Here is a 26,669-nt window from a genome sequence, read left to right as displayed (position 1 = left end):
CGCCAAAACCAAAAACCAAAGCCAAGCTCATATCTCCATCCAACTAACGCCGGGTTCATCATCGTCCATTACAGGATACTCCACGATGGTTATCTCGTCTCGCCCCTCGCCACTTGTGTGCTCTGCTGCCGAGCTGGTACCATCGTCATCCACTAGTCAGCTCCAGAGGCCGGCCCCAGGTCGACGGGATCAAAGATCCCGTTCCAAGAACTGCTCTCGCGGCGACTACGAGAGAACATATCCTCTTTGGGTGTCGGGGCTCCGTGGGATGATTCGTCCCTTCGGTGCGACGGATTGTCGCTGTCCGTTGCAGTTTCACTAAGCGAACGGACGATACCGGGGCCAAGCGCGCTGTCGTCACTGCGGCTGTCAATATCGGCATCCGAAGTGTAGTGATCACTAGTCTCCAGCTCTCTAGAGTGGCTGGGGCCATGGCTTGAAAATATCGTGGATGCTTCATCCAAGGTTGTCGTCGGATCAGGGCTGTCCTCGACCTCGGACGCTTTGAGCGCCGACAGGGAGTCGGCGGGTCCGAGCGCGGTGCTGCCTTCAGGAGCTTGGGGATCGACGGGCGATGGAGGCTGGGCAAAGTCGAAGGCGTTGGGTTCGTTCACCGACGATAGATGGGGCGTCGTAAGCGGGCCGGTTTGAAGGGCTTGGCTCTTAGAGTACCGCTTCAGCTTGAGCTTCGGCTTCCCGTGCGGTTTCCGCAAGGCCATCTCGAGACGCTCTTCCACATCTGTGTCATCATCGGTAACTTTATAGGGGTCGTCCAGGCGCCGCGGCAGGGCTATAGGCTGTACACAACTGCCGCTCGATCGCCTATGACGCTGTCTCAGTTTATCCTTCGCTGTCACGGTTTCTATGGGGGGCAGGTTCATATTCATGCTGGAAGGTTTCGCTGCCCCTGAATGGGTTGACCAGACTGCCTGTGGCCATTCGTCGCAAGTCAACCTGGCTTTTGCTAAACACAACCCGCGCTCGCAGGGCATGTACAGCTCTATCGAGGGCCAGCTCCACCGCGCAGCGGTCACGTATGCGCGCCAGCTTGGGCCAGGTGGCGCGTTCCCCAAGAGACATGCTCGATGCATGAAACCTATCGTTGGGTTCTTCAGAATCTTGGGCAGATCCAAGAGCCCCATCGCAGGAAGGATGTTGATATCACCAGCGTACTTCTGGCTCAAAATGGAGCGCAATTTGCTCACAAGGCTCGGGAAGATGCCAATCTCTGCCAATATGTGCATACGATGAAGAGCCTCTCCCTTTGCCAATTGCGTCATGGTGGACAACCAATCTCCTTCATTGTCGTAATGCGCTTGATCTTGGTCCGAAATAGGGTATGGCGCATCTTCTTTGGCGAGAAACGGGACGACGTGGGGATTGACCTGGAGACAATAAAGTGGTTGACATTGAACATCTCGGCAAGCCTAGTCATGGGTAGATCGTTGTCGACTGATCCATCAATCCACATCTGAGGCGTTGGATTCCACGGGCTGTGCTCTCCGGTAATGGGGTTCTTGACCAGCAATGGCGCGGCGCTGAACACCAATGGCACCGAGCACGAGGCAGCAACCGCAGACCATATCATGACATTGGGCGCCGTGACATAGTTGAGGAGCCGGGGAAGTTCGTAGATGGACGCAGGCGACACGCAGATGTTGCAGATTCTTCTCGTCCGGTTGTATGCCTCCTGAAACGTCATGTCCCCCAGCAGATTCTGCATCACTCGGGTCAGATGCTTGATGTCAGACCAGTTGCCTTCCGTCAGCAGCCGGCGGACATGAGCCATGAGACCATCCTCGTTGCCTGGTTCTTCGAAGACCGCCAGGTCTCCGTAAGGAAATTCCTCGAGCAACTGGGGTATCTCGTCGTCTGTCCTTGTGCACACTACAGAGCACACGATGGAGCCGGCCGAGGCACCGGAGATGATGCGTGGGATCAGTTTCACCTCAAACAGCGACTTCAAAACCCCGATATGGCTCATGCCAAACGTCCCACCGCCGCTCAGCAGGAGGGCGCTCCGCCCAAAGCTTTGGCGCGCGAACAGAACGGCATCGAGGAGGTCTTTGGTCTCTCAGATCCCAGGAAGAGGGTGGGCACTTCGCTCTACCACGGCGGCAATGGTCTGCAACGTGGAGTTGACATATCGTTCTATGAGCTTTTTGGTGCCACAGTACGAGTGCCTGTAAAGATCGATGTTCCCCATGCCTCCCAGGTCTCTTGATAAAGCGGTTCGAACGAGGTGCAGCATGCCACGTAGGTCACAATTGGTGCGTGCCGTGTCCAGATCCCTCAACCGCGACTCGATCAAGTCTGGTTGGTAATCGCCGCTGGATGTATCGGCTTTCCACTCCTCGTTTCCTTGCAGAACATCCAGCTCTTGCGCCGCCGTTTCCCATTGGCCATAGTTATCGGCACTCTCTAACCTTGCCATAAGGATTTGTTTCCGCTCGTCCAGCTTCCGCTGTGCTTCGCGTTCAGCTTCGGAAATGCCATCCTTGTATGGGAAAGCAAGACTGCTCAAGCTCCTAAGGGCCTTGTATAGAGACTCGGTCGCCGAAATCGCAGTAGTCTGCGGGCATGTTGTATTGGACACAGAGTCGCCTTTCGACTGGACCTTGCGGGACGAGGGCGAGGTAAGTCGAAGGCTCGGGAGGAGTAGCTCGCTCATGATGGAGAAGACACAGACAGAGTCTGGATTGGGTGAGATCGGAACGGTCGAAGCACTTGACGGGTGAGCATCCTAGGCCCTTCTGCGTTGGCGGTCTCCAAACTCGGCAAGATCGGTGGCCCAAACGTCCGAGGCGGTGAAGTTGTAGTCCCAATGTCTGCTCTCGTGGAGTATTGGCTGTATTGATATTATGCACGTTCGTAAATAAAGGACTCGAGAAGTCGAGGGGACGTGAAAGAGGGTTGCGTCGCAAGGATATATTGGTGTGGTGTTATCGCATGTGATGCGACAAGCCAGAAGTAATTCGAGGGATTGTACGTCGGAGAAACGGATGGATGACGCAGCGGGTTTGTAGGGTATATGCAGTTCGAAAGGAATACACACAAGTTAAGAGAAGAGATATGCGGCGGATTAGTTGGATCGCCGTGGTAGCGAAGCACTGGCTGCCTGGTCGGAAAGAGTAAGACGACAACAGACAGGAGCGACGACGACGAAGACGAAGCGTGTTGAATGAATAGGGCGGGATAGTTCTGACAAAGACTTATTGTTGATTAAAGTGACTGGGCCCTGCAGGCCTAGACGTCAGAGGGGAAGCGCAGTGCTACATTAAAGACATTAGGCACTACAGGGGACCGAGTTGGGGTGGGCTGGGAGCGGGCAGCTTAGTCCAAGACTCCTAAGGACTCTAGCGACTCTAGCGAGACTAGCGACCCTGATCTGACGAATCGAGATCGCTGTTCGAGCTCAATTGGATGGCACCTAAGCCGAGCTGAGATCAGCGCCGGCATCTCGAGTGTCCCGTCTCCCCTGCTGACCCCCAACTCCCCGCCCGCATTTGGCCCGCCCACAGTGAGCCCACAAGGTCATGCGGCCCCCAATTAAAGGCCTTGTCACCCCCAGTTCAGATAGCCTTCTACCCCTTACAACTCTGCACGACCACAATATTGAACACGTACTCCTGACCTTGGAATTCGGGTAGAGGCTGTTGTGGCACTAACAAACAAGTAAGGTTCTATCCTCCAGTCTTGCGCATCGTAAGGCCAGATTGATAGTTACGTGTCAAAGGAAGGTCTGTAGAAGCCAGCCAGCCAGCCAGATGCAGGTCCAGAGACTTGGGCAGCCGAAGCACAGGATGTATGCAGTACAACATTACCATGAGCCATTCGTGGATGCACCAAGAATACGGAGAACGAACAACCAAGTTGTCCGACTCATGACCCAGCACACCGTCCCCAGCGACGGGCAGATCCAATAAGGGCCGACCACGGGGTCACACCAGACAATGCTTGTGCAGTGCGGGGTGGGTGCTGTTGAGACAGGATTGCTCGACATAGCTGTCTGGCTTCGGGTGCCTCTGCCTTTTTGGGGGCTAATAAACCAGTTATGTACGCAAGCATCACACCATACCAAGACAGCCATGACTTATGAGGCTGCGCTGCCTTGGAACGACCCGTCGATCTATGGCTTTCCATTGCTTCAAAGGTAAAAAAAAGAACAACTCTAACTAGAATGTCGTGCGTGAACCAGGTCGGCCTGTCAGAAGAGAATGGCGGGAACTAGGCAGCGCCATGTCGCCTAATCCATGTTCTCATGGAAAAGCTTAAAATGTGCCGCCGCCTCCGAGCTTCTAGTCGGAGCCATTGCCGTGCGAGGTGCTTGTTTGTGCATGTATGTATCTATGTCCGTGATGTTATGTACTTGTATTTTCTTACATACGTACGAGCTGCATGAAATCATGTTTGCTTCCAGTCTTCAAGACTTGCCTCCAGTTTTTGAAATGGAGGGATAGCGTATATGACCATCGAGATCCCTCATTCCCGGAACGTGCAAAATTCCCTTTTCCATCTTCCTTCGTGCGGCTTGCCCCGCGTTCTGCCCCTCGAAGAAGAAGAAAACGTTCCTTCCTACAAAGGCAACTCGAAGCACTGATCAATGATCCCCGTGGGGAGAGGTTACAGCACAGAGCCGTCCCAAGTGGTACTTCCCCGGGTTTCTGCCCGACTGGGCTACACTCCCTCTTCCAGCTGTGGCATCGGAGACTCAGCTCCGCTCTTCCCTCTTCCATGAATCATGTGAAACTCTTTCCGTATTCAGAAAGACGAACAATGAGAAACTGGCAACTGGATCGTCGACAGTCTGCCTTTCTCCGACGTGCCATCTCGAGTCAGATGTCCACCTGCATCTCCGCGTTGTTTGAACTTCTCCGGGGCAATTTCCTGCCACGGACCGCGCATACTCTCCTTGGATGCCTATTGGCAAAGGTGACCCGAAGCTTCGTCACCCGACCACGTTGCATACACGCGTTGGGTTGGCGGGTAAATGCAGCGTCGTATTCAGGGCAAAATAGACGATGACTCTGTCAAACATGCTGTCTCTGTGTTCCTGGTCCTGGAGAGCAACGAACTAATTAGTACGGGGGCCAGGCATTCCGTCTCGTTTGGTTCGCAACAATCCATCGCGACTCAAATCGAATAGTATATGAAATATTGTAGCCGTCCTACGAGGACCAAAGATCGAGTTCTCTGTCTTTCTGTAGATCCGAAGAAGCTCGCCCGTTACTGACAGAAGGAAGTTGCACACAATGCTTCGGACTCATTCCGTAGCCTAAATGTAAGGATTTAGGCAAGAATTGAACAAGCTTATGGGCACCTTGAGTCGTCGCGAACATCGATCCATAGAGAAGCGCCGGCCAACCGCGCCCGCTAGTCTAACGAGACTGAGATCTTGATCATGGGCTTCCATACCTGCAACAAGACCGGCTACAACATGTGCCCGGCTGGACGAAGATGATGGCATATCGTAGATCAGCCATGGCCGCGGAGGGCCGGCCGAACTCCGTGATGTGACCCACCTATCCCAAGTAATGCGGTCCGTATTGGATAGCACTTCGGACTCTTTCACCAAACTAAGTAGTGTAGTGAATATGGATAGGGACTTAGCTCAAACACATATTCTGCCAAATTCCTATCAGCATTGTGGTAAAGATGTTTTGACTGGTATTTGTAAGAAGCCTAGGAACTCCCCGCCCTGGAAGTCTTCGCGATGGACACCCTCACGGATGACGAATTCCGCCTCCTACTCCTCCTGCCCGGCGAGTAGGACAAGCCTCCTCGCTGCGAACTGCTCACGAACTCGCTCGTTGACCATCAGCCCTACGAGGCCCTCTCCGTACGTATGGAGCATCAAGCCAACCCTGCGGCGCCTCTCGAGCTCGACGGGCGGCAGCAAGTGGCCATCACCGAGGGGCTTAGAGGACATACTCGTCCGCCTGCGCTACGCGTCGGCCCGCGCGAACGCTTTGGGTCGATCGGCTGTGCAATCAATCAGTCCAACACCCGGGAGAAGAGCGCCGAGGTCAGCCGAATGCGCGCCATCCACTCGGACTGCACCCGCGCGTTCTTGTGGATGGGCGAGCTCGAGGACGAAGCGCAGTTCGCCGGTACGGAAGCGGGCGTCTCGGTTCTGGAGTAGATAGCGGTTTTTGATCCGGGAATTAGCTCCGGCTCCGAGACCAACTCTGCCTCCTCCAAGACCAGTCCCAAAGAGGTTGTTGCACGTCTACAAAGTCAGAGGAGTCTTTCAGAGCCGCCATGGCAGCCTTGGGCCGGATCAGTCCCAGAAAGGGCCCCTGGTGCCACCACGTATGGACAGTCCAGGAAGCTATGCTGGCTCCGGATGCCGTCTTCCTATGGGCCTTCTGGGGTTTGGTTACCTCGAGGAGCCGCGGGATTGGTACAGCGGCTAGCACGTCTTTACTGAGTAGGTGGGTAGGTATGGCTGGCACAGTGAGCCTCTCTGGATGGACGGGTGTCTATCCACTTTAAACATGAGGTGTTTGCTTTTTGACATCTCTAGCTTCCTCTCGAACAGATATAGTCTTAAGCACATTATGTACAATGTATGCTGTATAACGATATTGCACTTCGTTAAGAAACTTAACCATGCTGACTGGCATTGTCATTAATGGTTGCAGTTTTGTGAGTTGGGCGGAGGCTGTCTATGGTCCTACTCAGGTTCTAATACCCTGCAGCTCTTCCCCTATCCTGAAGGGCAATTCTCCTGGGTTCATGGTGTTTGAGCCTGCAAGATGATATAATCTGAGGCCCAGTCCACAAAATGCATTCACATTTTGACGTTACAAAGGCGCTCCCCAACTGCCTGGGATATTTGTCGTAATCAGTTCGGCTTACGTGAGATCTAGGACGCAGCACTCACTATAGAAAAGTAGGCCATAGTGGACAAATAGGGGAAATGCCAATGCCTAGAAATGATACAAAAATAAATAGCTTTTTGTTTGTGAGAAACGCGTCTACATTGTGGCAGGCACACATCGGGAGTTTCTTGTCAGGGCTTGTTTGGCCATCCCTGTCGGGGACTGACGTAAGTCGTGGAGAGTCGGTCTCGCTCTCCCAGGGAATGCGAATGCGCACTGCAACTTCCCTAACCTTAGCGCCTTCCAGAAGACCACCGGAGATTCGACAGACACAGCAACAAAAGATCAACTCAATTCCGTCATCCCAGCCTGCTTGTTTTGTTTCTCCCCCCTTATTGCGCCTGTTTTCACCAACATGTCGGCGGATCGTCACCATGTTTGTAAAGCCCGCCTTGAGCTTCACCATTCCCTCTATTCATGATGGCCACAAGCTCGACTGTCGAATCTTCCACCCTCCGAGCCACTTGACCCCTCCTCAATCACAATCGCAATCTGAATCTCCGGAGGACGACACGATTGCCCCGCCATGGGGCCGCCACATCGCAATCGGTAGCCAAACCTACGATCGCTAAACCAGCATCATCTTTATAAATGGCTACCTGAGTATGTTAACTCGTATATAGTTGCCCATCCTTATGCGCCACTAGGCGGCTCTTACGATGACCCTATCGTCGATGTCATTAGCAGTATCCTAGTTCAGGCGGGGTTTGTGGTGGCTACATTTAACTTCAGGTCAGTCACATGACTTCTTGGCCCAGATTGAGAAGTGGCATGGTGCTGTATATCGCCCTTCCACATATGTGGTACGGGTAAAAACCCCAATACTGACACACATTGAAAAGAGGTGCCTCGAAATCAGGTGGCCGCACGTCCTGGACCTCCAAGCCCGAACAAGGCGATTACATGTCCGTGGTGGGGTTTTTGGCCTATTACGCCCATTATCTAAACCTCCCTTCCCGCACTTTCGCTGAGGGACACACGTCGTCCTGCCCAACACTGCTGCAATGCGGTTATTCGTACGGGGCTACCGTCACTACCAAGATCCCCCCACTGGATTCCATCTTGGCTCTGTTCCACAGTCCCGCTGTGCACACTTCCGCCGCCGATATCCGCCTGCGGGCACAGCATCTGGCAGAACAACAGATCAGGCTTGCATTGACTCCGATATCGCCCAGGAGGTCGCTAGGGATGCGCATCGGAGGTGACGAGGACACTGGCAGCCCGCGCAAAAGGCGCGAGGTGAGGAGATCACGCTCCTTTGAGCGCGAAGACAAGATCCGCAAGGGCGTCAAGGATATCCTAGGCCGGTCCAAGCTCGTGCGACGACGACGACGACGCGAGAGCCAGGCCAAATCTGACAGCACAGGCATTGCTGCGCACGACGGACATCATGAAGTCGACTGCATGCAAGTAGTCACGGACTTGCCCAAGTTCCGCAGTGCTTATTTAACAGTATCGCCCCCGATCGGCTTGATGACCAACTTGGCCACCATGAGTATACCCAACCCCTTTGGCAGCTTGTCTCGCAAGCGGGGCCGGCTCGCAACAGACTCCTCGGAGGGCCAGGAGACGGCAGAGCCGCAAAACGAAGTCGAGGCAGCCGAACAGAAGATGGTGCGGAATCCGACCCTGGCCGTATACGGCGACCAGGACGGGATGTTGCAGGTGCATAAGTTCCGGGAGTGGGCGGCGCGGCTGAAGGGGCATGCCGGCTCCCAGTTCCTTGACGTGGAGATTAGCGGTGCGGGCCATTTCTGGTGGGAGGAAGGCGTTATCTACCAACTCCGCAGCGCCATCGAGACGTATGCTGCGTCGCTGACCAAGAACGATGCGACTCGAATCCATGTGTCGCATCCGCCAGAAAAGTCTACCATATCGGATACGTCAAATCCGCCAGAGAAGCCAACTCTGCCGGAAGTGCCAGCATTGCCGAATGCGTCGACTCCTCTGGATAGGTCGGCTCTACCGGATACGGCGGCCTTGCCGAGTTAGAACAGGGCAGGGTCGCCACTGTTTTGCCTACGGTTCCGTGCCGTAAGCAAAGGGCTGGTGACGATTGTAAGAGACATGTTCGGATTGCGCAAGACTTCATGAGCAAAGCCATACGCGGTCTAGTATCTTTCGTTGTTGTTTTTGTTGTAGCGTCTTTGTGAATGCATTTGATTTACCGTCCAATTCGTTCGGGACTTACCGAGTCTTTCCAAGTGTAGTTGCGTAGGAAGCAGGAGAGTCGCAACCGCTTGGCCACCCAAGAGCGATGGCTTACTGTACTTGACCTTACACTTATGGATACAACTTTCTCAGTTTGTTGTTGATCACGCTGCGATCGGCTACCGGCCCCGAAAACCAGCAAGGGCTGTCAGCCTTGACATTACTCCCCAACTGCCTTCGGGATATTCTACGAAGCTGAGAAACCTGTCTCAGATTACAAGCTACCCGCAGCGCCTGCTGTATGTTTACATCTCGCTCAAGCTTTTCGCAAGACTTTGCCAAGGCCGCTTCCCAAGCCACATGCGTTCAGGAAAGCCGGTGCGCGCTCTCAGAAGTAGAGCGCTCTCTCTGGCATGGCCCTTGGATGCGCGGGGGTGCTGGTATGGCGGCCGCCGATCATCAGATCACGATACGACTCTGTTCTAAATTACCTTCCTAATCGGGACAGCTTGCATGCGATGCCGCAGACCTGACCTGGCGGCGTTGCGCCCCATCGAAGTGTGTGAAATTGCATCAACAGGTTCTCCCGGTTCTTCGGTGCAGTGATGATGATAGCATCCGAAATTGCCTATCGCCGTATCTGATTGGGTCAGCTGTTTTTATCTGTTCCTGGCCGCGGCGGGCGGAGGACGGATACACAGAGCCTGGTCGCCTGCTTGCTTCTTCCCATTGATGCACGCATCCTGTGTGGGGTTTCTAGATAGCTGTACCGGCAGGTGGGTTTGCCGCAAAGCAGTTGCCTCATGCGGTTGGTTTATTATCTCACAAGGCTTCGGTTTGACTTTATATACTCCTCGCGAGCTTATATCTACCTGACCACGCCTTCCTTCCTTCTCGAGGTCTTGTCCACCTGATTGTGACTTGTTCCCTTCGTCGCCATAAGCCAAGCCTCCTCTCTGCGGCCCGTCCCGGAAAAGCCAGCAGTGAGATCTGATCATCCCAGCGAGAATATCCCCAGGCAGAGGTGTCATTTTGGTTCAATTGTGTTTGGCTGTATCAATTTTTTTGGTATCGGACACAATAATGCGTTGGTGTCGAGGCATTGCGACTGCCCTGCTCGCGGCAGTCGCCCAGACGGTCGTCGCGGCGCCCGCTTCTGCTGCTGCTGGTTCGTCTTCGCACCTGAACAAGCGGTACATCGAGGAGCGGGATGGCGTCTCGTACAACGTGTTCGAGCACCACGAGACGGGCTCCAAGATGTCCTTCGTGAAGAACTCGGGCATCTGCGAGACCACGCCCGGCGTCAATCAGTATTCGGGCTACCTCGAGGTGGGCAAGAACATGTCCATGTGGTTCTGGTGAGTGAGGAGGCCCTACTCCGGCAAGCCAGGATACGGTGTTTTCTCCGTACTGACTACGAGTGAAGGTTCTTCGAGGCGCGCAATAAGCCTGCCGAGGCTCCGCTCGTCACTTGGTTCAATGGCGGTCCCGGATGCAGTTCAAGTCAGTACTTACAGCCCATTCGGAGGCGGCCTGAGATGTTTCTTGGCGCGATATTAAGGGGGTGGTACTAAATAGGTTCATCACAGTGATCGGGCTCTTCCAGGAACACGGGCCGTGCCAATTCTACAACAACGAGACCGAGCCCAGCCTGAACCCCTGGAGCTGGAACAACTACGCCAACATGCTGTACGTGGACCAGCCCATCGGCACAGGCTTCTCGTACGGCGACGACCCGGTCAACTCCACGGTCACGGCGGCGCCCTACGTCTGGAACCTGCTGCAGGCCTTCTACGCCAACTTCCCCGAGTACGAGTGCCGCGACCTCGGCATCTTCACCGAGAGCTACGGCGGCCACTACGGCCCCGAGTTCGCGCACTACATCCAGACCCAGAACGCCGCCATCGATTCAGGTGAGGTCACAGGGGACAAGCTCGCCCTCAAGGCCGTCGGGATTAATAATGGCTGGTTCGACTCGACCATCCAGGAGCGCGCCGGCATCGAGTTCGCCGTCGGCAACAGCTACCGCCCCCTCATCAACGCGAGCACGGCGGCGCAGCTGTACGAAGTCTTCGACGCGCGCTGCGGGCCCGCGCTCGACAAGTGCGTGGCCACGGGCGGGGACGCCGAGTGCGCCGACGCCGACAGCATCTGTATTAACGAGATCGATAACCCCATTGCTGCTATCACTGATTTCGATACGTACGATGTGCGCCAGCCGTCGCAGGACCCTTTTCCGCCCAACACGTATGTCGACTACTTGAGGAGGCCCGAGGTTATGCAGAAGATCGGGGCCAAGGTTCGGTTCGAGGCTTGTCCGAATGCGCCGGGGGAGGGCTTTGGGCGGACTGGAGACGGTGAGCAGGCTTCTTTTTCTTTTCTTTTCGGGGGCTACCCCGCCACCACGTTACACCCCCCCCCCGTTCAGTGAGATACTAACATCAAATACCACACAGACGCCCGGTCCTTCCTCGACACCCTGTCCGCCGTGGTGCAGACGGGCATCCAGGTCCTCCTCTGGGCGGGCGACGCCGACTACATCTGCAACTGGATGGGCAACTTCCACGTAGCCAACGCCGTCAAGTACCCCGCCAGCGCGCAGTTCAACAATGCCACCATGAAGCCCTACAAGGTCGCGGGCGTCGCCAAGGGCCTGTTCAAGACGGCCGGGAACCTGAGCTTTATGCGCGTGTACGAGGCTGGGCACGAGGTGCCTTATTACCGTACGTATTTTCTGTTTGCTTCTTTTCTTTTCTTTTTCTGTCCGTTTCTTACTTGGGTGACGGGAAGACTGACATGACATTTCGCTACTCCAGAACCCGAAGCGTCGCTCCAGGTTTTCATGCAGGTTATGCAGGGAAATGTGCCCTCGTCGACATAGAAAGGCCTTGATGAATGAAGGCAACAGTTAAAACCCTACAGCCGGTTTGATTACAAAGTACTCATCTTCTAGTAATAGTAGTGCGAATATGATTGTGAACCCTTTTCCTATGCTCTGCACCTTTGAAACTCTTGCAAAGTATCGATGAGGCTCTGTTGAAGAATTACCGAATTCAACTTCATCGTGCACTACTGTTGCAGCCCGTCGCGTACCCTTGAGATTTCAGGTGATGTTGATTATAAAGTGACTGACTGCATGGCTGATTGATTCCGGCGGCTGGTATCTGGTGTTTGCTTGCCTCCATGTGGTGACACAAGCCCTGTTAGATGATAGGAGCTTCCAACTCGGTCCCATGTTCGACGGAGGGAGCTCTCTCAAGCAGGCAACCATAAGAAGCGCGGCGCCAATGGGCTAGGGGAGGCGGGAGTTGACTGGCAGGGTCAGAACGTGGGTGGTCTGGTACAATTGACTTTGACGGATAGAAAGCCTGGGTGGTAACTCAGTAGTTGGGATACCTACGTGTAGCGATAGAACAATCGATCGGCGATAACAAAATCAGGGACAGAATGATCAATCCCGTACGGAATCATTACAGCATGGCGATAGAATGAATAGCAATGGTTCGACTGACTGGAGACGGAACAGCTAGCGACGGCTGATGGAATGACTGACTGGCTGAGATCTGATATTATACAACTGAATAGCCACTGAGTAGCTACACGTACCAAGGGGTTAGCTAGTTATAATACAATGATGCTTGATTCATTCAATCCAGTCCCTATGACCCCCTGAATGTTTTCCTCAACTCAAAAAGCGACTTGGTATTTCCATCATGTTGATCCTACGTGATAACGCTCATCCTCCTTCTTGCTTCTTGTCATTCGAGGGTCCCCTGCCCTGTTTTTCCGATGTGAACGATGGTTCGACGACGAGAGCTTGCGAGGGAACCGAGGCTTGGGAAAGACTTTGACCGCATCACCAATCTGTTGTCGCAAGGAGGCGTCCAGTTTATGATCGTACTTTTGGGGCTCGAAGGAGGTAGCCGGCTTGAAGCAAAGTATGTCGATGAAGGTCTGGCCGGCACGGTTCTTTGCGAAGGGGTCGAACCTGTACTTGATGAGCTCCGGCAACCAGCTCTCGGCCACCATACCCGATAGAGCCGCCATATGCAGCAGCGTGTTTCCGTCGCGGTCCTTGGCGTTGATGGGGCATCCGATACTCACGAGCGTCGCAATGCGTTCCTTCTGGGGGTGGCCAGGATGCTTGAACATTAGGTGGAAGGCCGTTCCTCCATCGGCCTGCCTGATTTGTCCGTTGGCTCCCATATGCAGTATATTGATGAATAGCTCTTCGAATTCGTGCTGAAGGGAAGCCGCCACCATCCAAGGTGTCCGTTCATTGGGTCCAGCGGCATAGTTCACTGTAACTCCGGCCTTGGCAAACAGGTAAAGAATGCGTACGGTTACCTTCCGGACACGGTCGTATCTGACCGAATTCTCGTGTGTCGTGGCGTAAATGGCTCGGAAATCCCATTCAGGACCCCACTCGAGGTGCCGCTGGAGGAAATGGACCACGCAAGATTCGCCATCGTCGTTGGTCATGCGAGGGTTGGCGCCAGCCTTGAGGAGCAGACCGATGATGTTGACCCAACGTTCATCCTCGTGGGGTCTGAGGCATTCAAGCAGCATGGAGTTGGCTGAGTCTATATCGTGCTTTGCGGCTTTAACAAAACAGACGGCTGATTCGTATAGGTCGTCGGTGAAGCCCTCGTGTAAGTGGAGGAATAGGCGGAAGGGGGACAAAGGACTACGGTTCTGGCTGCCAAGTGGCGGACCGGAGGTGTCAAAACCGCACCCCTCGGTCGGGTTGGCTCCAGAGGTCAGCAATAAGCGGACGATGCGGGAATTCGCCTTTCTTAGGACGGCGAGCAGAAGCGGAGTGTAAACGTTGTGGCCGGTGCTGCGGCATTGAGGCTTTGCATTGACATCGGCGCCTGCCTGTAGAAGCAGCTCCATGATCTCGAATTGCTCCTGTGGTTGCCTCGAGATTTGGAAGATGGCGTGGATTGGCTGCATGAAAATGACAGGAGAAGGAAAGCTGGTGATTGTGGTGGTTGCGCAGATCTCGGGCTGGTGGACATCAGCTCCTTGTTCGATCAGTATGCGGACTGCTGGTACGTTGGCGCCGTGAATTGCCACCAAAAGCGGCGTCCTGTTTCTTGCGAAACAGTCATAATCGTACTGGAAACGGTGTGCTAGTATGCCTGCGTGCTCTTCTGGCTTATGGTAGGACAGCACGCGTGTGATGATGTCTTCGCGGCCTTGCTTTCTGCACGCGTACTGCAGAGGCCGGCCGTCGCGCTTCATGCCGGAACGGTACAAGTACTCGTTGAGTCTCTGGTGAAGTCGCTTGGACGTACGAATGAGTTTGCTCAGAACCTTGAGGTGAACCAGGTCGACGATCTCCAAGAGGAGTTCGTTGGACAAGCGGTCCAGCATGCCACCACCAAGGTCTGCTGCCATGTTGTTGATGTTTGATTGAGGGGATCCAGCTAGCAAGCCCTCTCTTGGTGATCTTAATTATTTCCTTGATTTGAAGCAACTCGGAAGCCACTCGGGTGGAGCTCGCGTGAGGAAAGGTGGAAGGCAGTTGCGGTTCCCCCCGGGGACAATCGGATGGCAAGGAAGCTGAGGTTTGATACTTAAGGGAGGCACAATCGACCCATTAGATAGGTTCTTGTCCTACATGTCAACTAGAACAGCAGCTTTGCTTCGAGACGCCAGGCGCCTTATTCTAGCTATAACTACATGTACCTACATAGGTACCTTAAGGAATGAAGTTCAGGCACTTACTATTGCCCGTCAGCTGGATGCTGTGCTCGAATGAAATGATGACTAGATGGATAATTGAATGATACATCATGGAATTATGCTCCATTGTCAAGTAGGTCACTCCTAGATTGAATAGCAAGAATACTCTTGACTGAGTAACACAACGTTACACTCGATCGCGACCTACTATCGCTTCCAAGATCGCGAATCCTCTGGAATCAATAGGATAAGCTCTGGGCTGCGGCCACTCTTAATACAGGTTCATATAACTGTCGGGCCATGCTGTTAACCTACATATATACCTACGGGTCGTGGTCAAGCAACAATTCCAGCCAAGTCAAGGTAGTCCAGGAGCCCATTAGCCGTATCATCGTTCTCCAGTTCCTGCATGGAAACCATGTGATAGCACACGTCAATCAGATTATTAGGTTACATACCTAGGTAGGCACCAGAAGGCATTTCATTTATCCCACAGCAACTCAGGTACCCAATGTATCGAGCATACCTCAATCATACAATCCTATCTTACAACACTGCCTCAACTACCAGGACAAAGACTCGACTTGTCTCCCATGCCCGGAGACTCCCCACTCTCGCCGGCATTCAAGGGCATGCCACACGCGCCCTGATTCCACCCGTTGAAGTAAACGTTGTTCCACTGCTGATTATTACTACTGCCATCTCCCGACGCCGCCACCGGCGGGTTGTTGCTGCCGCTCAGCATCTCGTGGACCTTGCCGTTCGGGCAGACCGCCAGCGCGTCCGACATGGTCACGTTCTTGGCGTCGTCGGGCGCGCCCGTGTGATAAACCACCTGGCAGTCGCCGCGGCCCCAGGGGTCGAACCCGCCCGGCAGCTTCTCCGACGGCTCCCCACCGTGGACGGGCACGAACTGCCACGCGACGCAGTTGAAGATGCCCGCGCACGACGCGCAGCAGTCCACCTTGTTGCTCACGGCGCCGACCGTGGCCGTCGCGACCGGGACGTCGCCTGGGTTGACCAGGCTCGGGGCGTTCGTGTGCAGGGACGGGTTGCAGAACGCGGGCACCGTCATCGCGGGTAAGAGCCTGTCACGGTGGTGCATGCCGAGGTGGTAGACGCGGCAGCAGCTGCTGCTGCTGCCCGCTTGACGGAGCTAGTAGAGCTAGGGCTAGAGATCAGGCACGAACACGCGCTACTGACGCTCGCTCTCGGTACTGCGTAATCGACAAAGCTGGGAAGGGCGTCGGCTGCGGAAGAGGAAGGAGAATTCTGCGCAACAGGCACGTCACGCAACATAGGCGGCGCCGTAGGTACGGAGCGCTTCTGCTGGGACACAGCGCAGGGGGCATCGCCGGCGTGTCCGAAGCACCCAGGGCTACCTGGGACTGGGCTGGCGGTGGGAGGTGAGCCGTACGTGAGCGGAGCGGCGCCGGTCTGGTACGCTTCCATGCTGTAAAGTTTCATGGGATGGGCTGCGATAGAAACTGTACCGGCAGCTGCAGGAGCAGACGCCATTGCAGTAGGCTGAGCTTAAGTTAGCTAATGTGCAGAACAGTGAGTGACGGTGTGGCTTACCTCGGCATGGATGTACTTGCTGCAGAAGGAGGAGACTTCGGCGGTATGGGACGTGACTCGGAATTGCTGGAGCAGACTATTGTTCTCATCGCAGGCAACCTGGCGCCCTTCCAAAGCCCCAGGAAGAGGACCGGCGGCTCCCAAGCTGGCCTGGGCAAGAACAGCAGCATAGCCTAGCATACGGCTTGCGCTGAGGACTGATGGCGACGGCATTGCTTCGAGATAGATGGTAGACGTGTTCCTAGAGATCGAGTAATAGGGTGGATCTTCGGCAGCTGGTTCCAGGATGGCCAAAAGATGAAAACGACAGCAAAGGCGTTTATATATTCCACCACGGACCTGAGACACACTAAAGACGCCAGCTAAGGGACAGTGACGTGATTCCGTGCTCTTCAACCACCAGCAAGTGAAGGCACGTTGCTTTCGTCCCCTTCAGAAGATGGGAGAGGTCTTCGGGCTTGGGATTTGTGGATTTCGGGATGATCAAACTTGACAGTTTACACCTTAGTCCAGATGCTTGCTGCGGTTCTCGATCAATGTTTCCTCCAGGGGACGAGGATGGTTCCACGACAGAACTTTCAAGTTTGGCAGGCTGCAAGGAACAGTGCTGTTAGACCTAGAAGACTGCTGGGATCATCGGTTCACAGCCTTTGTGTGTGCAACGGACCAAGTGCTCGGGACGATGCAGTGACGTGACGTGACGGCAGCTTGAGCAGCAAGCAGCAGACGTCCTGGCATTTATTTACTGTATGAGGCGGTGGGCGGGCACCCATCATTATAACCGAGACGGGCTCCTCCTCTTCTCAAAGAGGGACGAACTGGGTTCCCAGGTTAGCCCATCCACCGAGAGTCAATCGATATGGGCTCATTCTTCCGTCAGGTGCGATTGGCGGTCCTGCATTTCTGCAGGTCTGGGGTAGGAATGGAAGGGCGGGCAGGATCCTGGTGGCACAGCTAAAAGAGGTGGATGCTATGCTTTCTGCAATCAATGCATGAGCATGAGGTGGGCGAGGATCTTCACACGATATGCTCAATTAGATCGAAGGTGGTGGTTAGTTCTTACCTGATTCAGCCTGCCTAGTAGGGGCGGACAAGGGGTGACCGAACAAGCAACTTGCAACCGTGGTCTATCCAAGGGTTAATTGCAGTGCCCAGGATTGCCGATCGCTCTTGTTTCAAGTAAAGTGCACGAAAGGGAGCATTTGCTCTGCGGCGACAGGAGCTTGAATCCTTCCGTCTGCGCATGCACCCTGCAGTCATGTTGGACATGCCGTAGCAGAAAAGGCTGGATCTAATCAACGCTCAGACCAACCGTAGTACAACTATTCACTGAAATAAACGCCCGGCGAACCTATTGACGTGTATTTGGTATGGAATCAACGGTGGAATAGCTGTTGAAAATCTGAAGCGTTGAAAAACATGTTGACGTTGATTTCGATTTAGACGTGTATTGGACGGTCCAAGGGCGTTATTCCGTATCTTAACGTTGGCAGAATCCTGTACTGTAGTTCAATTGGTTTATTTAAACCAGCCTAGCCTGCTACGGTGGTGACTGGGGGTTACAATGGCGACTTATACCGAGGGGATATCACCAGTTTGCTATGTTGTCACGCAAACCTGGGTGACATCGGCTCTTGAGGCAAGCTAAAAAAAACGAAAGTGGGATGGGTATCTCCAGATCACAACCAGCTTGTCGGGTGTTGTTGTTTCTTCTGCGGAACTGTTGTTTTGTTTCCAGGTTCCCTCTGTTGAACAGTGGAACATTCTGAAGATCAGCTAAAATGATTAGTGTACAAATACATAATCTAATAAGGTCAGGTAAGCAAGCAAATTGGTAAAGCTGGAGTTCAAGTCCAGTGCAGGGAATGCGAAGGAAATAAGCCAATGACGTCGCAGTTGGGAGGCTGCATGTCTTGGGCATTTGGAGGGCATGTGGTGCACTTGGATTGCGCTCGTGAGCTCTTATCGATAAGTCATGGTATGATGGCACGTCACAGCTCCCCTTCGCATCCTATCTATCCTATCAAGCATAGTTGTCATACCGATAGTCACAGCAAGCAAGTCGGAGAGCTGATACTATTCTTTTCAGTATTGGTCAGCTGCTTCCATCATATCATATTGACTGACTCTGCCCAGTCTGATCACTTGTATCAAAATAGGTTCACCTTACGTCGCGAAATGTCACAGCTTGGCTACCTACCTCGTACTTAGCTTAACCAGCCAAGCACTTCTTCCCCTTTGATATGCCTCTTTTCCTAGATTCGAGAACAAACTACGTTAAGTGCTGCATTTAATCTACATACAATCTGCCTAGAGCCTTATACAAGATGACGTCTGCGAATTCCTCGTTCTTCTCGCGCATGGCCCGCGGCAATGAACCGCTCCTCCCTCTTCATACCAATAACCAACATACCCCCAGAAGCTCTAACGAGTACGATCTCCGAGACCTCTCGCCCCGGCCCTCGTCCCCATTACTATCGCCCGACATCAAACAAGATATGGACGGTTACGAGGACGACTCTCGCGCAAGTCGGAACTTCAAGGACCGCAAGGGCAAGGCAAAGGCGGTGGCCTACGCCGAACCGCTGCTGGAGTACCCGCCCATGAGTGTGGTAGACCGGATGCGCCTGCAACGGGAAGCCCGAGCCGCAGCCCGAGGGAGGATACATCAGAAATGTGACGTCGTGGATATGCGAGGACACCCGCGCAACCTGCCTTCCTGGACACCCCCCTTTACGTCCCATTTCCGCGATGAAAGCGACGATGCGCTACGAAGAGAGCATAGCCGGTCGCGGAGGACACACCGTGCGCCCTCGCAGAACAACCAGGACTACACGTCCTCGAGCATGAGCTTCGTTGGGAGCGTGCTGCTTGGCCGGTCGCCCAAGACCAGCGACCGCGCGACCGCCGTCGAGACCGATATTACATTCCGCACGATACAGCGACGCGAGCGACAGATCCAAGAAGAGCTGCAGCTGCTACTAGACGCGCAAGGGGCGGCCATAGAGCGCCAGATATCGGGCGACACGGCGACTGCTGGTGGGGATGGATCGAGCCAGGCCAGTACACCGCAAGGATCCACGTCGCGGCGGTCGTCAGCGTCGCAGTCGCCGTTGCGCTTCCGGACGGACTTGTATGAGAGAAACCAGGCCCCCGCGGTCATCCCTGTACGCCAGCCCAAACCCAAGCCGCTCTCCCTGAGGCAGGTGCGCAACTCGATCGCGCGTACCATGTCCATGCTGGCCGACCTCAAGGCCGAGGAGACCCAGTACATACTCGAAGCCCGCCAGGCGCGCCTAGCGGCCATCGCCAAGGCCAACCGACTCTCGAATCAGCATAAGACGATCGCTTCGGAGTTGAAGACCATGGAGACCGACAAAGACGACCCGCTGCGGAGGGAAATACACAGCATGGACTCCGAGTACAAGACCGTGTGTCTGAACATCGAAGAGTTCGAGGAGAAGTTGCGGTTGCTGAAGCTCAGGAAATCCCAGCTGGAACGCAGAATGGAAGAGGCGCGCAGCGAGCGCGAGAGCGGTCTGAGTGGCTATCGCGGCGCCCTGAAGGACACGGAGCGGAGCATTGGTGACATGATGAAGAGGCCCGGGGTCCGCGTCCTCGAGCTTGACAGCGACTTCGATTCTGGCTCGCACGCTGACGAGGCGGACCGTAAGAACAGTACGGAGACAGAAGACAGTTCGCAGGAAGCTTCTGCCGACAAGGCAAGGTGGACAGAAGGCCGGGTGACCGGGAAGGAGTTCATGCACCTGCGACCGGAGCGGCGCACCCTTGCCATGGCGAAGGAATGGTGGGAAGGAGAGACCGCGACGCTGACGCGGCGCCAGGCCGCCGTCGATCGCGAATTGGAGGCGCTGCACGAAGGCATTGAGGTCTGGTCGGACGTGGTCGCGCAGATCTCGGGCTACGAGACGCGGCTCGCGGCCGTTATCAGCAGCTTCATGGATGCGGCGGGGTTCGAAGACGCCACCACCCATCTGGACAAGGCCGAATCGCACTCGCAGACGCAGCGCAAGCACGACGAGAAGCTGTTCCGCGCCCAGTACAGCGACCTGCTGCGCACGATCCAGGAGATCGAGGGCTATCTCGGCCACGCCGAATCGAAGGGGTACAATCTGCTCATCGCGGCGATCGGAGGCGAGTTGACGGGGTTCAAGGAGGGCGAGCGGATGCTGTTGGAGACTATGCACAGCCACGGTATCGAATACAAGGATTTGGTCGATACTACTACTATGAATGATGAAGTGGAAGGGGGATCGGAACAGCGAACAACTACAACGAAATCCGGGCTGATTGATCTACAAGACCGGGAACACCACGACGAGCCTGTTCAATTGGAGCAACAGCCCGACGGAGATATCACTGGGAGCGTGATTCGTAACTGGGGCGGATCTGTACTAGACGAGCAGCAGCAGTCCGAGCCGACAACAAAAGATGCACAGCAGGTCAAGTTACGGGGTCGTGACAGCAGTCGTACAAGCAGCAAAGTGAGTAGCCCACTCAAGCGGTCCCTACACCCAGAAGAAACAGCAAGAAGCAGCAACGACGACGGCGGCTTGCAACATTCACAGCAACAGCACCACCACCACCGGGACGAGAGCGACAACGAGGTCCCGCCAGGCCTCCTCAGCGAAGCCCACCATGCCGAGACGAGTGATGAGGAGGATGGGCATGATCATCGATCTTCTACGAACGAGGTCCCGGCCGAGTTCCTGTCCATGCATCACAGCGAGGAGAACAAGAAGGTGTCGACTGCGGCTGATCCAAGCAGCGGCCGCGGCAAAGACCACGAGAGGGAAGAGGAGCACGCCGATCACAACGAGCTTCCTCTGGACCTTATGACGGAGAGCCGAAGGGAAGATGTCGATTAGTATCGATTTTTTGAATAGGCACTGCGGCGGTATGCAGTGCTTGTCTCGAGATGGGGTGTTTTAAGCTTCAGGGTTACGATGCGATGGCGCTTGGTGTTCCGATGTTCTACTGTACACGGCGGTATGTGTATTCGGATGGGGTTGTTGGAGGGGGTCTAGTGTAGGATACCTGCCTACTGTTCAACGAAGAATTATAACGAAGAATTACAACATTGCATTACCTGCATCATTCACATGCGAGACATAAGCATACATATTTCCAAGTCTTGGTCTCCTAGTATTTTAGCGAACGATGCTACTGACAGCTTTGTTGGACGACAATGTTGTTCGCCAAACCGGTACCAGCAAATCAGATGTTATATTTCCCTAAGCTATAATCCACTGGTGGTATTCTTAGCCCCTGCATGGAAAAAGAAACAAACCTTCCATGCATCCGTTTCTTCTCGCCCACCGGGGGTTCGGGGGACTGGAGCCCCCATAGCTCGGTAAACCTCGGCTACTGGATCCATATGAAAGTCGACGGAGCTTCATCCGCCTAATAAGCCCCCGATGGAGAGAGACGCAGCACATGCCCAACCCAGAATCACCTGCATTTTCCGTGGGGATTGAAAGTAGAGTTGCGTGCCCTCCTCGATTGCATATATCTAAGGAGCATATAGGAGCAGAGAGATGGATCCTCTCTTGAATACGAAGAAAGCAAAACAAAAAGCCCTGGTCAACCCTAACGCCTTTCGGTAACTCGACACGATGCATCAAATTTCCTCCTCTTGCCTCTCTCTCTCCCTCTTCCGGAATTTCCCGATGTCGCTTGCTGCTGCCGGCCGCAAGTCTGAAAGCGTGTCGTGTGCGCCCACAAAGTTCGTCACATCACTCTGCTGCAGCAAGTCCGTCATCCGCCCCCTCTCGATAAGCTGAGTTTTTGAGGGAACCGAACCACCAAGGACGCGCTGGCACCTCGGGGGAGCAAGCAAAACTACTCTTTCCCCTCTCTTCGCATTCCCCCTCCACTTCTAGGACGGCTGCGATGTGACGATGGCGATACCATGGTTTAGCGAACGCGCTTGAAGAAGGAGCTGGAGCCCGCCATGGCTACCGAAGTGTCCATCACCCACTCGCCGACGCCCAGGTACTTCTCGATCCATTTGTTGGCCTCTTTGCTGTTCTCGCCCATGATCTGGTTCGTCTGGAAACTGGGTCTGCCGAGTCCCATATAGGGGCAATCGTTAGCCGACTGCGCATTCATCACTCTCTCCTTCCCTTTTTTCCTTGCACCACCCCCCTCAGAGGAAGCTTGTGGTCGGGTAACTCACGTCAAACCGGTCGAACGTCTCATGCCCGCCAGGACCGTCGAAACTAGAATGAAATCTTCGTCAGCTATTGTTTCCCCCGGCACATCCCTCTATTCCCATCGGCCCGCCCCTTCCGAAGCAAAGAACCTGTGTCGCACAACGAACTCGAGAGGCCTAGTTCGGAGCTCCGAAACATTGTTCGTTCCGAACGACTGGGCAGGCAGCCACACAAGGCGGTCGGGGGGGAGTTGGGTAGGGGTTCGACGACATCAGGACATACTGAGGACAGCATCGACGCTGTAGTGGAGTAATCGGCCGAGCTTTCCCCAGAGACCAAACGTCAGTAAGTTGAGGAACTGTGGCGGCGAAGATGCAAAGTTTCAGAATTCAGCGCCCAAATCGGCCAAATCGGCAGCCCGGCTGAACCAGCCAGGAGGGGAATGTCTAGGTATGTACTGACCACCATCTTGAGAGTTGTTCGTTTCGTTTCGATATTCGCAGAAGCTATCCAAGGACTCCCTTGGATTCTTGATGTGGGTTCGGGAGGATGAACAATTGAGGGTGTGGTTGGTGATGGGTTGAGATGATGGGGCTTAACGATCTCCAGGTTCAATCAGCTGCTCTCCTTCACCGATAGCAGCGAGCTGTGTCATGCGATGGGCACTTGCTTTAGCGCCTGTTCTAGGCTGCCTAAGCACATGCTTTTTGATGGGGCAGAGCAGCCCCGAAGTGTGGCTTATGCTTTTACTTGTGGCTAACTCTGTGGCTGTGGCTATGGCTCTTTTTTTTGGCTGCGTCATCGGGGAACTCGGCCTAGCTAATCAGTGCCTCAGGCAACGATGCGAAAGAAGAAAGACCACCGACCACCCATGCTTATCAGCTAGCTATCGGGGGCAGCGGGTTGCAAACCGAATCATCCCTCCCTCACCTGCGCACCCCCACCATCACACCTCAGCAGCAGCAAGAGTGAAGCAGATGTGTTTCCGGCAGTTCCGCTCTGACCGCCTTGCTATTTCTGGACATTGGCCAAAAAAAGAAGAAGACACGACGTGCGTGGGTAGGCCGGAGAGCCTAGACGACAGAAGACTGCGCAGACTGGCCACGGGTGTCATGGACGACAGCCCATTGGCAAATATTAGGCCCGAGTTTTGGCTGGGAAATGGCGGGGCTGATCGCTTCACCTGGCGCTCATTGCCCGTTTCACTGTTTCGCCAAAACGTTGAGTTGCGTTGCGCTACTTTCAAGTAAGGTTCCAATGCGCTTGTGCGGGTGCGATAAGCCAAGTTCGCCAAGGCCTGGGTAACAAGCCAGAGTCAGGCAATTGCAGTACCAAGACTTTGCCCAGACGGACCTGACTGCAGGACTGCAACAGAATCTCCAGCTAGCCAGAAAAGGCACAGCAAGCTGATGGAGCATTTGGACCCCTTCGGACTTCCAGGGTGGCAGGTGCAGAGTGAAGGTGGCATTCTGCAATGCAGTATGTTATCTTATTGGTAAGTAAAATCGGGCGCTGGTCCCCGAAATCCGATGTACGGGGACTGCCCAGCAATGCATTTGTTTTAGCAGCTCACTTTTCTGCTGCGTTGTTGCTTCTGCTGCTGCCAATCAAAAGGAGGGGGCAGTTAGGGAGGCCCTGGCTGCCTGCCCACCTCCGATGAACCAGTAGCAGCAGCTTGTAACTGCCATCCCACTCTCCCACCACCTCCGACCCCTCCAGTACGGGCCTATTGTACTCACCTGCACTCACTCCAGTCAGTCAGTACTCGAGTCCCGTGTACCCAGTACCACTACTGCCACTGAGATTGAGGCACTTTCTTTCTCTGTGCCCGTCCTGCCTGCAAGTCTGTCTTGTACTAGCTTGGGGAAGCTCCGCGCATCGCAAAAAGCCAAAGCCAAACCCAATTGCTGGAGCAGAACGCGGGAGATACAAAAATAAAAATTTCCCACTCACTCGACCGAAAACCCAGTCAGATCACCTTCCGTAGGAACGAAACAAGACCAAGAACCTACCTTCATCACTAAAGAAACCGGCTCGAAACTTCAGCTGCAGGACCCGCGTTTTGTCCTTTGACAACAAATCATCTGGTAAGTTGCATTTTGCTATTGCGGGCGGGACCTATTTCGGTCATTCCTCATCCCTTCCCCTCCATTTTTATGGTACCTGAGCCCCTCTGGCCACCTGAGGTCGAACGATATATCCCCTACATCGCGAGAGCCTTGAGCATCCAGACGCTTAATTTTCGCCGCTACGCAACCTCACTTCCTGAGCCGCCTCGACCGCTGCCGAAAAAATTTGGCCGAGTAGCAATTGTCATCCCATTCTCCCTGTGGACTTGTCCGGTTTCACCCTGTAATACCGCCGACCTCTCCCCCCTCTCCGTCCCTCGCCGCCTGCCCGGACTTCATATTTATCTTGGACCATTCCCACTCCAGTGCACCTCTTATTATACCTATTTCAGCATCTGAGTTCCCAGCTAATCACTGAAATTCTTCCAAAATGGCCAGTAAAGTCAGAGTCGATCAAGCAGCCATGCCGCACAACCGCACCCAGTCCTCGGCGAACACCGCCCTCGACCACCTCTCGGTCAGCAGCAAGATCGAGTGGCTCGCCTCCATCGACACTGCCCACCAGCCCGAGAAGAACCTCCGCCGTACTTCCATCATCTGCACAATCGGCCCCAAGACCAACTCCCCCGAGGCTATCAACAAGCTCCGAACCGCTGGTCTCAATGTCGTTCGCATGAACTTCTCCCACGGCTCATACGAGTACCACCAGTCTGTCATTGACAATGCCCGTGCTGCCGAGAAGTCCCAGAAGGGCCGCCAGGTCGCCATTGCCCTTGACACCAAAGGTCCGGAGATCCGAACTGGCAACACTGCCAACGACGATGATATTCCCCTGGCTGCCGGCACCATCATGAACTTCACCACTGATGAGAAGTACATGACTGCTTGCGACACGGAGAACATGTACGTCGACTACAAGAACATCACCAAGGTCATCCAGCCCGGCCGAATCATCTACGTCGATGACGGTATCCTTGCCTTCGAGGTGCAGGAGATCGTCGACGAGCAGACCCTCAAGGTCAAGGCCCTGAACAACGGCTTCATCAGCTCCAAGAAGGGTGTCAACCTGCCCAACACCGATGTTGACCTGCCCGCTCTGTCCGAGAAGGACAAGAACGATCTGCGATTTGGTGTCAAGAACAACGTTGACATGGTCTTCGCCTCTTTCATCCGCCGCGGCCAGGATATCAAGGACATCCGTGATGTCCTTGGCCCCGACGGCAAGCACATCCAGATCATCGCCAAGATTGAGAATCGTCAAGGTCTCAACAACTTCCGTGAGATCCTTGCGGAGACTGATGGTGTCATGGTTGCCCGTGGTGACCTGGGTATCGAGATTCCCGCCGCCGAGGTCTTCGCCGCCCAGAAGAAGCTCATTGCCATGTGCAACCTGGCTGGCAAGCCCGTCATCTGCGCCACTCAGATGCTCGAGTCTATGATCAAGAACCCCCGTCCCACTCGTGCCGAGATCTCCGATGTCGGTAACGCTGTCACTGACGGCGCTGACTGTGTCATGTTGTCTGGTGAGACTGCCAAGGGCTCATACCCCCAGGAGGCTGTCCGCGAGATGTCCGAGGCTTGCTTGAAGGCCGAGAACACCATCCCCTACGTCGCTACGTTTGAGGAGATGTGCACTCTGGTCAAGCGCCCCGTCAGCGTCACCGAGTCCTGTGCTATGGCCGCTGTCCGTGCTTCCCTGGACCTCAACGCCGGTGGTATCATTGTCCTTTCCACCTCCGGTGACTCGGCCCGTCTGATCTCCAAGTACCGCCCCGTGTGCCCCATCTTCATGGTTACTCGTAGCGCGAGCACCTCCCGATTCGGCCACCTGTACCGCGGTGTCTACCCCTTCCACTTCCCTGAGGAGAAGCCCGACTTCGAGAAGGTCAACTGGCAAGAGGATGTCGACCGCCGCATCAAGTGGGCCGTCTCCAACGCCCTGTCCCTGAACACCATCTCCCACGGTGACACCCTTGTCGTCGTCCAGGGCTGGAAGGGTGGTCTCGGAAACACCAACACCCTCCGCATTGTCAAGGCTGACGTTGAGCATCTTGGCATTGGCCGCCTGGAGTAAAGGTTTTACACGAATAAAAATGAAATGGCATAGATCGCTGGAATGA

General features: G+C 54.7%; 10 protein-coding genes across 10 annotated transcripts; 6 read left to right on the top strand and 4 right to left on the bottom strand.

Annotated features, from left to right (window-relative positions):
* Nucleotides 1–152: 152 nt before the first annotated feature.
* Nucleotides 153–2,671, bottom strand: PG994_007169 (acyl transferase/acyl hydrolase/lysophospholipase; the record flags this gene model as incomplete). The annotated part of the gene is made up of 3 exons (XM_066858578.1): nt 153–1,385; nt 1,454–2,071; nt 2,111–2,671. 3 exons carry the CDS (start codon nt 2,669–2,671, stop codon nt 153–155), a joined length of 2,412 nt encoding a protein of 803 aa, XP_066715520.1.
* A 3,174-nt stretch (nt 2,672–5,845) lies between these two features.
* PG994_007168 (uncharacterized protein) lies at nt 5,846–6,142 on the top strand (the record flags this gene model as incomplete). The annotated part of the gene is made up of 1 exon (XM_066858577.1): nt 5,846–6,142. One exon carries the CDS (start codon nt 5,846–5,848, stop codon nt 6,140–6,142), a length of 297 nt encoding a protein of 98 aa, XP_066715519.1.
* A 1,116-nt stretch (nt 6,143–7,258) lies between these two features.
* On the top strand, nt 7,259–8,876 carry PG994_007167 (uncharacterized protein; the record flags this gene model as incomplete). Its single annotated transcript, XM_066858576.1, has 3 exons — nt 7,259–7,433; nt 7,508–7,616; nt 7,727–8,876. The coding sequence occupies 3 exons, from the start codon at nt 7,259–7,261 to the stop codon at nt 8,874–8,876; spliced, it is 1,434 nt and encodes a 477-aa protein (XP_066715518.1).
* A 1,242-nt stretch (nt 8,877–10,118) lies between these two features.
* On the top strand, nt 10,119–11,916 carry PG994_007166 (carboxypeptidase S1; the record flags this gene model as incomplete). Its single annotated transcript, XM_066858575.1, has 5 exons — nt 10,119–10,393; nt 10,462–10,538; nt 10,625–11,392; nt 11,492–11,758; nt 11,852–11,916. 5 exons carry the CDS (start codon nt 10,119–10,121, stop codon nt 11,914–11,916), a joined length of 1,452 nt encoding a protein of 483 aa, XP_066715517.1.
* An 830-nt stretch (nt 11,917–12,746) lies between these two features.
* On the bottom strand, nt 12,747–14,438 carry PG994_007165 (ankyrin; the record flags this gene model as incomplete). The annotated part of the gene is made up of 1 exon (XM_066858574.1): nt 12,747–14,438. The coding sequence occupies one exon, from the start codon at nt 14,436–14,438 to the stop codon at nt 12,747–12,749; it is 1,692 nt and encodes a 563-aa protein (XP_066715516.1).
* Nucleotides 14,439–15,285: 847 nt separating this feature from the next.
* On the bottom strand, nt 15,286–15,801 carry PG994_007164 (uncharacterized protein; the record flags this gene model as incomplete). The annotated part of the gene is made up of 1 exon (XM_066858573.1): nt 15,286–15,801. One exon carries the CDS (start codon nt 15,799–15,801, stop codon nt 15,286–15,288), a length of 516 nt encoding a protein of 171 aa, XP_066715515.1.
* Nucleotides 15,802–16,271: 470 nt separating this feature from the next.
* On the top strand, nt 16,272–16,481 carry PG994_007163 (uncharacterized protein; the record flags this gene model as incomplete). Its single annotated transcript, XM_066858572.1, has 1 exon — nt 16,272–16,481. One exon carries the CDS (start codon nt 16,272–16,274, stop codon nt 16,479–16,481), a length of 210 nt encoding a protein of 69 aa, XP_066715514.1.
* Nucleotides 16,482–18,631: 2,150 nt separating this feature from the next.
* PG994_007162 (uncharacterized protein) lies at nt 18,632–21,193 on the top strand (the record flags this gene model as incomplete). The annotated part of the gene is made up of 1 exon (XM_066858571.1): nt 18,632–21,193. The coding sequence occupies one exon, from the start codon at nt 18,632–18,634 to the stop codon at nt 21,191–21,193; it is 2,562 nt and encodes an 853-aa protein (XP_066715513.1).
* Nucleotides 21,194–22,241: 1,048 nt separating this feature from the next.
* On the bottom strand, nt 22,242–22,838 carry PG994_007161 (uncharacterized protein; the record flags this gene model as incomplete). Its single annotated transcript, XM_066858570.1, has 3 exons — nt 22,242–22,389; nt 22,504–22,546; nt 22,763–22,838. Coding segments are annotated over 3 exons (267 nt in total), but the record flags the coding sequence as incomplete, so codon positions are not given.
* A 2,141-nt stretch (nt 22,839–24,979) lies between these two features.
* On the top strand, nt 24,980–26,623 carry PG994_007160 (pyruvate kinase; the record flags this gene model as incomplete). Its single annotated transcript, XM_066858569.1, has 1 exon — nt 24,980–26,623. One exon carries the CDS (start codon nt 24,980–24,982, stop codon nt 26,621–26,623), a length of 1,644 nt encoding a protein of 547 aa, XP_066715511.1.
* Between the last annotated feature and the right edge of the window lie 46 nt (nt 26,624–26,669).

This window comes from Apiospora phragmitis, assembly GCF_038363925.1.
Source record: "Apiospora phragmitis strain CBS 135458 chromosome Unknown utg000007l:1.0-2108841.0:1.0-2111359.0, whole genome shotgun sequence".
Classification (NCBI taxonomy): domain Eukaryota; kingdom Fungi; phylum Ascomycota; class Sordariomycetes; order Amphisphaeriales; family Apiosporaceae; genus Apiospora; species Apiospora phragmitis.
Note: the sequence above shows the minus strand (reverse complement) of the source record. Positions and strands in the feature narration are given on the sequence as shown.